The sequence below is a fragment of the Ylistrum balloti genome, unplaced genomic scaffold (genome assembly GCF_031769215.1).
Source record: "Ylistrum balloti isolate Yb309-2 unplaced genomic scaffold, AGI_CSIRO_Ybal_v1 Utg370882, whole genome shotgun sequence".
NCBI classification, from domain to species: Eukaryota; Metazoa; Mollusca; class Bivalvia; order Pectinida; family Pectinidae; genus Ylistrum; species Ylistrum balloti.
Genome location: NW_026782502.1, coordinates 282,433 through 295,536, shown reverse-complemented (window position 1 = coordinate 295,536; position 13,104 = coordinate 282,433). Strand labels below are relative to the sequence as shown.

General features: G+C 32.3%; 1 protein-coding gene across 1 annotated transcript; it reads left to right on the top strand.

The window, feature by feature from the left end:
- Positions 1 to 12,495, top strand: LOC132559248 (uncharacterized). Its single transcript, XM_060223866.1, has 6 exons — positions 1 to 520; positions 755 to 1,170; positions 1,813 to 1,925; positions 6,131 to 6,370; positions 8,758 to 8,869; positions 10,297 to 12,495. Exons 1-6 carry the CDS (start codon positions 66 to 68, stop codon positions 10,503 to 10,505), a joined length of 1,545 nt encoding a protein of 514 aa, XP_060079849.1. The 5' UTR covers positions 1 to 65; the 3' UTR covers positions 10,506 to 12,495.
- The last annotated feature ends 609 nt before the right edge of the window (positions 12,496 to 13,104 follow it).

Here is a 13,104-nt window from a genome sequence, read left to right as displayed (position 1 = left end):
AAGATCTACATCCTGCAGGCTACTGATAACTGGTGTGGTTGAGAAAGTGAAAGACCAAGTTCATTATGAGTAGTATTGGTCAAGTTCATGAAGGTCATATATCAGATAAAGACGATAGCGAACAACATTTAGAGTTGAAACATCAAGTAGAACCCATAGGTCAAGAAGAATTAAAAGGTCAAGCAGAACACAAAGGTCGACTAGAGTCCAAAGGTCAAGCAGAACACAAAGGTCGCCTAGAGTTCAAAGGTCAAGCAGAACACAAAGGTCACTTAGAGTCCAAAGGTCAAGCAGAACTCAAAGGTCAACTAGAGTTCAAAGGTCAAGCAGAACTCAAAGGTCAACGAGAGTTCAAAGGTCAAGCAGAACTCAAAGGTCAACGAGAGTCCAAAGGTCAAGTAGAATGTAAAGAAACACAAGAGGAGCAGAGGTCAGCCATACAAGTCTACTTAGAATTTCTTGCATTCATTTGGAATAACGGAAACTACAGATACGGCCTCATAATGCAAACAGGCGTGACGTACGTGTTCATTTATTTTCATTTATTTATTAAACTTCTTGTAATTAATTTTAGTTGCATTGATATATTTTAATTGTGGTATTTTGTCAGGTTAAAAAAATGTTTTGCACAATTATGTACTTTTCAACACTGAAATGAATAACAAAGTTACATTTGATTTTTCTTATTATAGAATTTAGTAAAAGAAGATAATTTACATAAACACATACTTTTTAGTTCTCTTTGTTTTTTCAGGCTGGCTTTGATAGTGTCATGGAGTATTTTGTGGCCACCAGCAAAAGATACTTTTTACAATATGGTTATGAAAACCTCTGAAACTTCATCGACGAGCTCCACTGAAGATACTGAGTGTAGGGAACAATATAGAGTTAATTCTGCTTGTGATTTGACAGAATTTCTGACACAGTATCAGGAACTTAAGATAAATTACAGTTCACTGCAAGGATATGTCAAACATTTACAAGAGGATGCTACAGCTTTCAATCAAACACTTATAAAACATGCTGAACAAATTCAGAATACCAGTTTGTCAGTGAAAAAGATTGGTTCAAATGTGACTGACTTCAAACATCAACTGTATCACCAGTCTGAACAGACACACAGAGTACAAAAGGATATGGACAGGACTGTCCTCAAGCAGATATCTGATGGTAATGCTGATATATACTTAACATATTTCTGTCATTTTTATGTAGATCATACCGAGTAAAACCACCATCAACTTTCTTTGTAGTAAATATATCTGTCACTTAACTTTTAAATCCCAGAGCAAGGGGGGGGGGGCCATTGTGGCTTAGTGGTTAATGCTCTGACCATCTTTATCTCTAGACCTCCACCTCTGTGTTGTGGGTCGAGATATACATGGGGAAGTTATCGGTAATGGCAGTAGGTGGTTGGTTTTTCCTTCCAATTTTCCTCGAACACCAAAACTGGCATGTCCTTAAATGACTCTGGCTGTTCATAGGACATAAAGCAACAAAAAACCTCCTTGAGTAACAACCAGTGTAAATATATGACACTCTTTACTCTCAGATACAGCAATAGAAACTATATAATTGATTAATTTGGAATACTTGTGTTTAGCAGAGACTGGGTTGTTTTTGTTACGTTTTTTTTGTCCTTTTCTTTTTCCAGGTGAAGTAATTAAATGTTTTTAAATCTCTTCTTTATAGATCCATTGATTAAGTTTTGATAGATTTCGGTTATTTAATTGAATTTGTACTTATACAGCTTTAATTGTTTTCGACTTGATTGGTTAAGTATAGATGATATGTTTTCATTTTTATCAACAGAGGCTTGGCAGTATTTATGCATCTTGCTAGCTGTAGGTGAAATTTGCCTGGTGCTTTATGTGTTGAGGTTGAAAACGTTGCTTAGAGATGGGCGAAGAGAACCCCAGGTATTGGTAAGTTTAATAAAATGAAAAATTATCAATGTCTACATTTGATAAATTTTTTGTGGTCAGCAGTCGTGGTTAAAGGTCAATAGTCACTCTTGACCACTTTAGGAGCAAAAGAGCTTGACAAATATATATATCACGAATTCTTCAACAAAGTTATTACAAGGTTAAAGAGCAGGGAGTAGAGGTGACTGTGTTTCTTATTTTGCTGCAAGTTAGTTTTATATAAAAATCATACATTTTCTGATATAGATATATACAATATATATCTATACTGAACGGTATAAAGTATGTTTATACTGAACGGTATAAAGTATGTTTATACTGAACGGTATAAAGTATATTTATACTGAACGGTATAAAGTATGTTTATACTGAACGGTATAAAGTATGTTTATACTGAACGGTATAAAGTATGTTTATCCTGAACGGTATAAAGTATGTTTATACTGAACGGTATAAAGTATGTTTATCCTGAACGGTATAAAGTATGTTTATACTGAACGGTATAAAGTATGTTTATACTGAACGGTAAAAAGTATATTTATACTGAAGAGTATAAAATATACTTTATTGATTGCTATAAAATATTTAGGTCCTGGTGAAAATGGTGGTGTACTTCTAGGTGAGGGTGATAATATGATGTTAATTAACATGTGCCAGGTTGATTTTGGGACTGATATAAAAAACAAAAAGGTTGACAGGTTGCCATCTTTGAGTTTTTCAATGAAGTTTGTTATCACCATTTAATGAGAACTACTTGATAGATCTCTCTCAAATACGTACATTGTTCCCCTGGTCCCTAGTTGTGCACATCTCATTTTGGGACTGATTAGAAAAACAGAATGGTTGACGGGTTGCCATCTTTGATTTTGACTTTGCAAGTGTGTTATAACTATTTTCATTATTTCTTAACAAGTAGAGGATGGATTTCTGTCAAATTTTATATTTAGGTTTCGCTGGGTCCCTAGTTGTGCTCGTTTGTTTTTGGCTGTGATCAGAAAATAATAATGGCCGACAGGTGGTCATCTTGGAACTTGTAAGTTTGTTTTCACTTGATAGAGAGTACCCCGAGACATTTTGAACCAGTTATACGTCTTCTATGTTGTTCTTTACTTACTTGCCTATACTTTCCCATCTCTAGCTTTACTAACAGGTATACATCTATCGTCATGTGTTTTGCTATATGTGTTGATATCTTTCACTATATATTTTTGTCTTCTGGGTCACAGGGAGTAGAACTTAATAGATTACAATTACATGTGGGTGGATAGTGAATCACTTCAGCTAATGTACAGGAGCTGTCAAATAGGGAAAAATGTAAGGACGTCATTTCGTTTTTATCTGAAACTTATCAGAATATATACTGTTTACAGGCTATACATCATGATAATGAAGAATTAATTAGAAATGAGTGGGGCTTTGAATTTTTTTTCATCTTTTTGTGGAAATTCTCACAGGGTTTCTATTCTTCTGAACAAGTAATGAATGAATTACAGGTAATTAGCTTTAGATAGAGAAACAGAACATATCACTCTTGTTAATATTTATGGTCCAAACCAAGATTGTCCTGAATTTTACTCGAATATTTCTTACATAACTGATGTACTCAACAACGCTTACATTATAATCTGTGGTAATTTTAATCTTGTTTTAACAGCTGCACTGGACTACGATAACAGTTATAAAAATATAAACAACCCACAGCAAAGGCTAGAGATAAGGTATCAGAAATTAGCGAGAACTTTGCACTTGTAGTTGTCTTTAAAGAACAACATGATACTCTAAGGAGATATACCTGGAGAAAAAATAATCCTATTAAACAGGCACATTTTGATTGTTTCCTTGTGTCAAAGAATCTCTTATCTAGTGTTAGTTGTACGAATATTGAACCTGGTTACAGAACAGATCATTCCTTTCCTAAATTAGTGCTTACTTCACATAATTTTAAAAAGGCAGAGGGAAGTTAAGCAATTCACTTCTTCATGACTTAGGATATATTCATTCTGTTAATTCATGTATTACTGCATTTGAAAACAAAAAATGTGTTCCTCTTTATAATTTGAAAAATATTGATGATATTTCAAACTCTCAATTACAATTTTCTATTATTAAACATATATTGTTAGAGACATTACTTATGGAAATCAGAGGTAAGTCAATTTCAAAGGCATCATTTAAGAAAAAAGAGCAAAACATTGAGGAAAATATCTTACAAAATACAATGCAATCTCTGGAAGCATCTGATATCATTGATTTAGAAGAGTAAGATAGGAGAAAATCTGAATTAGAAGAAATTAGAGAGCATCAGACAAATATAAGTGTTATAACGTCAAAACAGCTCAGTGGTTGAAGAGGGGGAAAAACCTTCCAAGTATTTTTTTAAATCTAGAAAATAGAAATTATGTTTCTAAAATAATCCCTAAGCTACAAAATGATAATGATAAAGTTATCATTAAACAGGAAGATATTTTACAGAAAGTTTGTTTATTTCATAAAAATCTTTATAATAACACTGATACCACATCTGTTCATAACACCTGTCTGATAACCTTAATGATTATAGATCAGCTAAGCAACCTGTCAATTAAAGAATCAATACCTTATCTTAAAGAATTTGCCAAAGTGTCTGGTTTAAAGATAAATGTTGATAAAATGTGGTATAAAAGTGGTATAAAAGTGGTATGGATTTGGAGCAAAAACTGCAGGGCAGATAGTTTTTTACCTGAATTCAATTTACAATGGGGCAGAGAAAGATTTGTATTATCAGGAGTAGAATTTAGCATGAATCTGCATGAAATCACAATGTTAAAATTTGATAAAAAACTCACCAAAGTAAAATCCCTTGTAAAGATATGGAAAAGGAGATATACCTATTGGTAGAATTAGTATTATTAAATCTCTTCTCATATCACCTGTTTATCTCTTTACCTAACCCTGATGAAAAGTGTCTCAAAAAAGCTAAACTCTCTTCTCTATGACCATTTTTTGAACGAGAAGCCACATAAGATCAAAAAGGGAGGAAATCAATAAAAATCATGCCAGCGGTAGATTAAAACTGATCACCATCACTGTTTTTATACGGGAATTAAAACTCACCTGGATCAGGAGACTTTACCAAAATGCAGAGAAATGACAACCTATACTAAAATCATATACTGAAAATATTGATGTTCTTGGAGTTAATGGGGATGAATATATAAAGATTTGAATCAACAAATGTAAATATAAGTTTTGATATTTTGAATGTTTGATATAAAACGCAGTCAAAATACAATAATAAAATATTTCATGAGAACATGAACATAGTTTTAATTTGCCATGACGGTAAAATTGTTGTTGAAGGAAAAACACTTTTCTTTAAATAATTGTATGAAAGTAACATAACTAACATTAATGATTTGATGGAAGACTACTGACACATTTTACTTAGGTGAATTTATTGAGAAATATTGAGTAAACAGTAATTTTCTTCAGTATCATAATCATGTCTCAGCTGTAAAAATTCATCTCCCCATACAATATATATATAGCATAATTACATACCAATTAATGATGATGATGATTGATGACTGATGATGATGATTATGGAGATGATGTTTGAGATGATGTTTGAGATGATGATGACGATGATGATGATATGATGATGATGATTAATGTCTGATGATGATGAATGTCTGATGATGATGATGATTAATGTCTGATGATGATGAATGTCTGATGATGATGATGATGATGATGATGATGATGATGATGATGATGATGACGATGATTAATGTCTGATGATGATGGTGATGACGATGATGATGATGATGATGATGATGATGATGATGATGATGATGATGATGATGATGATGATGATGATGACGATGATTGATGTCTAATGATGATGATGACGATGATTATGATGATTGATGTCTAATGATGATGATGACAATGACAATGTCGATGATGATGATGATGATGATGATGATGATGATGATGATGATGATGATGATGATGATGATGACAATGATGATGATGATGATGATGATTTTGATTTTGAATCGGTTGACATGGAAGTCTGTATTGGGTCTTACTGTGGAAAGAAACCTGAGAATGTTTATGGGCTTATTAGTAGACATAGGGCAAAGAATAAAAAATTACATGAATTTCATCTTGAAAAAGTAATGATGTAAGTTATCTTAGGTGTTTTTTTTCTTTCTTTGAAGTTGACATCAGAAAGCAGGCAGTATGCTAACAGCAATGTATCCACACAACAGCCTCATTCAGTAATGGATAGAATCTCCAAAACATCAACCGAGAACTCAGTGTGTATCCTGAGCTTCAATGGTGACCCTGCACACAAAAAACATATGACAGTGTCAAGGACATTCCTAGACAAAACGGTCAAGGTTACTGAATGTGTGATTGACAGAGAGGAAGACATCTTGAATGTCCCACCATCAAAGGTAAATGCTGAAGAAATTGAGAAAAGATCATATACTCAGTCTGTTATATAATGTAATAACACCATCATATACTCAGTCTGTTATATAATGTAATAACACCGTCATATACTCAGTCTGTTATACAGTGTAATAACACCATCATATACTCAGTCTGTTATACAATGTAATAACACCATCATATACTCAGTGTGTTATACAGTGTAATAACAACTTGATATACTCAGTCTGTTATACACCATCATATACTCAGTCTGTTATACAGTGTAATAACACCATCATGTACTCAGTCTGTTATACAATGTAATAACACCATCATAAACTCAGTCTGTTATACAGTGTAATAAGATCATCATATACTCAGCTGTTATACAATGTAATAACAACATCTTATACTCAGGCTGTTATATAATGTAATAACACCGTCATATACTCAGTCTGTTATACAGTGTAATAACACCATCATATACTCAGTCTGTTATACAATGTAATAACACCATCATATACTCAGTGTGTTATACAGTGTAATAACAACTTGATGTACTCAGTCTGTTATACACCATCATATACTCAGTCTGTTATACAGTGTAATAACACCATCATGTACTCAGTCTGTTATACAATGTAATAACACCATCATATACTCAGTCTGTTATACAGTGTAATAACACCATTATATACTCAGTCTGTTATACAATGTAATAACACCATCATATACTCAGTCTGTTATACAGTGTAATAAGATCATCATATACTCAGCTGTTATACAATGTAATAACACCATCATGTACTCAGTCTGTTATACAATGTAATAACACCATCATATACCCAGTCTGTTATACAATGTAATAACAACATCTTATACTCAGGCTGTTATAAAATGTAATAACACCATCATATACTCAGGGTGTTATACAATGTAGTAACACCATCATATACTCAGTCTGTTATACAGTGTAATAACATCATCATATACTCAGTCTGTTATACAATGTAATAACACCATCATATACTCAGTGTGTTATACAGTGTAGTAACAACTTGATATACTCAGTCTGTTATACACCATCATATACTCAGTCTGTTATACAGGGTAATAACACCATCATATACTCAGTCTGTTATACAGTGTAATAAGATCATCATATACTCAGCTGTTATACAATGTAATAACACCATCATATACTCAGTGTGTTATACAGTGTAATAACAACTTGATATACTCAGTCTGTTATACACCATCATATACTCAGTCTGTTATACAATGTAATAACACCATCATATACTCAGTGTGTTATACAGTGTAATAACAACTTGATATACTCAGTCTGTTATACACCATCATATACTCAGTCTGTTATACAGTGTAATAACACCATCATATACTCAGGGTGTTATACAGTGTAATAACACCATCATATACCCAGTCTGTTATACAGTGTAATAACACCATTATATACTCAGTCTGTTATACAGTGTAATAACACCATCATATACTCAGGGTGTTATACAGTGTAATAACACCATCATATACTCAGTCTGTTATACAGTGTAATAACACCATCATATACCCAGTCTGTTATACAGTGTAATAATACCATCATATACTCAGTCTGTTATACAGTGTAATAACACCATTATATACTCAGTCTGTTATACAGTGTAATAACACCATCATATACTCAGTCTGTTATACAGTGTAATAACACCATCATATACTCAGGGTGTTATACAGTGTAATAACACCATCATATACTCAGTCTGTTATACAGTGTAATAACACCATCATATACTCAGGGTGTTATACAGTGTAATAACACCATCATATACTCAGGGTGTTATACAGTGTAATAACACCATCATATACCCAGTCTGTTATACAGTGTAATAACACCATCATATACTCAGTGTGTTATACAGTGTAATAACAACTTGATGTACTCAGTCTGTTATACACCATCATATACTCAGTGTGTTATACAGTGTAATAACAACTTGATGTACTCAGTCTGTTATACACCATCATATACTCAGTCTGTTATACAGTGTAATAACACCATCATGTACTCAGTCTGTTATACAATGTAATAACACCATCATATACTCAGGGTGTTATACAGTGTAATAACACCATCATATACTCAGTGTGTTATACAGTGTAATAACAACTTGATATACTCAGTCTGTTATACACCATCATATACTCAGTCTGTTATACAATGTAATAACACCATCATATACCCAGTCTGTTATACAGTGTAATAACACCATCATATACTCAGGGTGTTATACAGTGTAATAACACCATCATATACTCATTGTCATACAATATTGTAATACAATGTATATTCAAGCTGTTATATAATGAAACAATGATTATATTGTTGAAGGTTGTTTTGGTTCATGTTGACTACAATTCTCGCAACATCATCCTTGAGAATCCAGAACGAGAAGTTGGCGAGTTGAAGAGGAAAACAGTACTGGCTTTGTGGAGGATGAATGGTATGTGTTAAAGACTAGCAATTCGTTTGACATGTCATTGCAAAATCAAAATACTGTCGTTTGTATTTCTTGAATTATCTCCCTTTGTACACTTAGGGAAATAATTTTTCATGTGCAATTAATCTTAATCTATCTATGTAAACAAAAAGGTCTTTTCTTGCTATCTGATATATGTATCATCACTCAGTTTCTTCACATTATACGTGATACGTGAATTATCTATAGATTTTTATAAATTATCTCCCCTTTCAAGCTGATCTCTCATTTTATACAAATATTACCTCCCCTTGTCTCTGGATACATGATTAAACTCTCATTATATAATAACTACATGGTAAAACATGTTCAAAGGTTATCTCCCTTTGTATGGTAAGAAATATTTTTGAGATGAAATCTGTCAGTTTGGCATAATGGATATATTTTGAAAAAAAAAGTTAATCTTAAACATAAATTGTATTTGAAAAGCTTTGGAAAAGTTTCCACCAAATATCAGAAAATAAGAATGAATATTTCTTCTAAAACAGGACAGATAGTTTTTTACCTGAACTCAATTTACAATGGGGCAGAGAAAGATTTGTATTATCAGGAGTAGAATTTAGCGTGAATCTGCATGAAATCACAATGTTAAAATTTGATAAAAAACTCACCAAAGTAAAATCCCTTGTAAAGATATGGAAAAGGAGATATACCTATTGGTAGAATTAGTACTATTAAATCTCTGCTCATATCCCGATTCAATCACCTGTTTATCTCTTTACCTAACCCTTTAATGTTTTAGAAGAGATTGATCATTTGTCTTAATGGGATGAAGTAAAGATGAGATTTAAACGTTGTTCCCTAGATGGCCCATTAGCATCCAGACCTCCAACATTTTAGGCTAACTTTTCTATATACATATGGACCTTTCAGCCACGGTCTGTCTTTTTTTCTTTAACAATTCTTGTTATTGTTATTTATACAGTGTATAAAAATGTTCAGTATATGTCCTCTTGTTCCCTGGTTGGTCTTTTTTATTGGAATATATAGGGAAATTGCAACTTAGCAACCATTTAGGGTTTTGTCAGTTATTGAAGTTAATTACAAATAGTTTATTACATGATGGGTCATTATCAAAGTTTATTTATATTCATAATATTATGGGATTCTATTATATTTCACAAAATACAAGCTTATAAAAACAAAACAAAATGTAATAAACAGCTGATTATTTATAAGAAACTGATGACCATGTTGATGAGGACAATATATCATAAGACCAACACTTTTATATATTACGAAACTATTTCATAATGACTCAAAGTAAAATTTATCATAGATGTTGTAGAATTAAGATATCCAATTTGATGCTTCTTAATCTACTGTTAAAGTAATATGGTCTTTGTGATTTCATCCTCACTTCTATTCAGCTTAATAATTTCTGTTTACAGCTGATGTGATTCTGTTATACCACTATGAGGATAAAGATGCCAAACCTCTTGGTGAACAAGACTTGTACAGCTCTGACCTGGTATCTGTCACAACTCAAACAGAACTTAAACATATAGAAAAACAGCAACGTTTTATCAGTCTGAATGGGCAGCTGTCAATGAGACAAAAACAGCATCTGGATGGATTGGTGAAAATCAAGATCGGTTAATTCCTTTGAAAATTTTGACAGAGAAAATTGCAGATGAGTAATGATTACTGAAATGGATGTAAATTTTGTTATCAATGTTTGGAACATAGTGCTTTTTAAGTGGATGTTTTAATGTGTGAATACATTGTAGTAGATAATTGTCTCTGGAAAGTACATGTATGTGAATTATTGTACAAATTATAAACAGACTATGATTTTCTGAAATATTGATATGAAGATTTGTGTAAAGCGTAAAACACAGAAAAGTTGAAGTCGACAGGTCCAAATGAAATATTCAACTTATCTCATGGTTCGAATTGGCAGTGTTTTTATGAACGGAGACATTTTGCATGAATATTTACCCTATTTACATCGGTTGTTTAATGAATACATGTCTCATGGCATGGCATGACAGTAATGAATACGTAATAAATAAATGAAATATGATGATTAATATAAAAAGTAAATGAGAATTGCATTTATAAGTTATGGCACCTTGTGGCTTATTGGAGGACACCGAAGTGGATATTCTAGACTGTCTGATACAGTTTTATGTTTTCCAATCTAATCTGTTATGAATCATGTATTTCAGACTAGGGAAGCAGGATGTTGCATAAAGAAATGATATATTGTAGATATACACATACTTTAGCAATGCTCTTATTGTTGCACTGAATATGATAGTGATGACTGTAGTTAATCTAGGTTGCTTGTATAATAACCATTATTGGGGGCACATATTTATTATTGCACTTATTTGCCAATAAATAATGATGTGTTTAATTTTGATTGTGCAAATTAAGAATGTTTTTCGTGATTATACCATTATTTTTGCAGCGATGATAATTTCGCTATTTTGAAGTATATCAAGGTGATTGTAAAAATGTAATCCATGAAATAATGAGATGTGTGTAATCACTGCCCTTTGAATTCAGATAATGAATTTTTTAATTTGTTAAAATTCGATCATTTTTTTAAAAATGATTCACAAAAATTTTGATCAGTGACAATAACCAGGTATTTGTTATCACAAGATACTTAGAGGGACAGAAACCAATGAATGGATTAAAACACCTGTACATATAGTATGTAGGTCTGTATGTAGAAGATTAACCTTCAAATACTACGAAAGTCTAACCTTGACCCTTTCTAAAGAAAATATTTGTGTATAAAAATCTGATGATCCTCATTAGAGATGAAGATAAAATGAATGCTTGGAGAGGGAGAGAGTTTATCCATGCGAGCCCCTTGCTTAATTTGTTTTTATATTGTGGTTTTATAATAATTATTAATTGTTCCCAATGCATTTTTAATTCATAATACACTAACATCCTTCTTCTGTAGGAATAGCAACATTCTGCCTCAATTTGGTCTGAAGCATGAATGGTTTGGATGTCCGACATATTCTAGAGATTCTATTATATGAGCATGGAATCATTTACCAATAAGGTAGAGAAGATATATTAAACTCTGGTGGATTTGGTGTGATTCATAGTTGTAAGATGAATCTTAAACATTTTTTTTTTTTTTGATAGACAGCCTCCATCAGTTGCTAGTTACACATGCATAAACATAGATTTGTGCTATCCATATTAAGATAAAATATCACTGCCCCATCTTCAGTATTCCCTTCATAAAACAGTACAACTCCAACCCCAATTTAAATGTTTTAATTTTATGTGTCAGTGATACTTATATCTCAATACCTATTTCAGATTCTAGCACAGCTACAATTATCAGGCATAACTTAGAAAAGTGTAGGTAATTAATCAAACTGTACGTTAACTTATTCAATATTCAAAAGAACTAGATTACTGGATTTGTATGAAGCAAAAGAAGAGTGAAGTTTCTAGTTGAAATGGGTTTTTTTTTCAAATTTGATGAAGCATAATTAATATTGTGTTTTACGGGACAGGCTATTTTGGAAGAAAAGGAAAGCAGACTTTTAAATTGTGCCATTATGCTTACTAAAGCAGTATTTACATGGGCTCAATAAAGTATTTTATATACATGACATTGTTCTGTTATAACTATTTATCAGATGTGTGATGTCGTCCGTGTTGTTTCGTGTACCTATAAAATTACATGGCCACAAGGTAAAGTGTTTTTATTCATCACTTGAAGTAAGACCAATTAAATATCTGTTGTTCTTGAAATGTGAATATACAAACGTTTTCTTTTATTTTACAACAACGGTGACAACTTACTTTATTCAGTGTTGTTGGCACGGATGGAAGGACATAGGATCTTACCGTGGGAGGAAACTGGATTACCCAGGGACAGCTCAGGTGTTTAGGTAGATAACCCTTTCAGGTTTGCCCAAAGAATCAAATTCCAAATGTGAAGGTGAACGGAGAGAGCGTTATAATTACCAGCTGGTGTGGGTGAAAGGCAAGTGCGTTAGACTTGTGTCTAATCAAAGGCAGTATATTACATCAGCATTTAGGTATAAAGTTATTGTGTTACTACAGCACCACCTGACCACCAAACTTATACACAGGAACTACTATTCTGTAAAATTATCAACAAACGCTGTTTCCTTATCCTACAATAAATCCTCTTATTCAACATTTTCAACCATGAAGAAATGAATATTCATTTATATTATGCAGGTAAGTGT

Coding starts and splice junctions, on each gene's coding strand:
- LOC132559248 (XM_060223866.1), top strand. CDS start 66: ATGAGTAGTATTGGTCAAGTTCATGAAGGTCATATATCAGATAAAGAC. Junction 521..754: donor ATAATGCAAACAGGCGTGAC/GTACGTGTTCAT, acceptor TTGTTTTTTCAG/GCTGGCTTTGATAGTGTCAT. Junction 8,870..10,296: donor GGCTTTGTGGAGGATGAATG/GTATGTGTTAAA, acceptor TTCTGTTTACAG/CTGATGTGATTCTGTTATAC.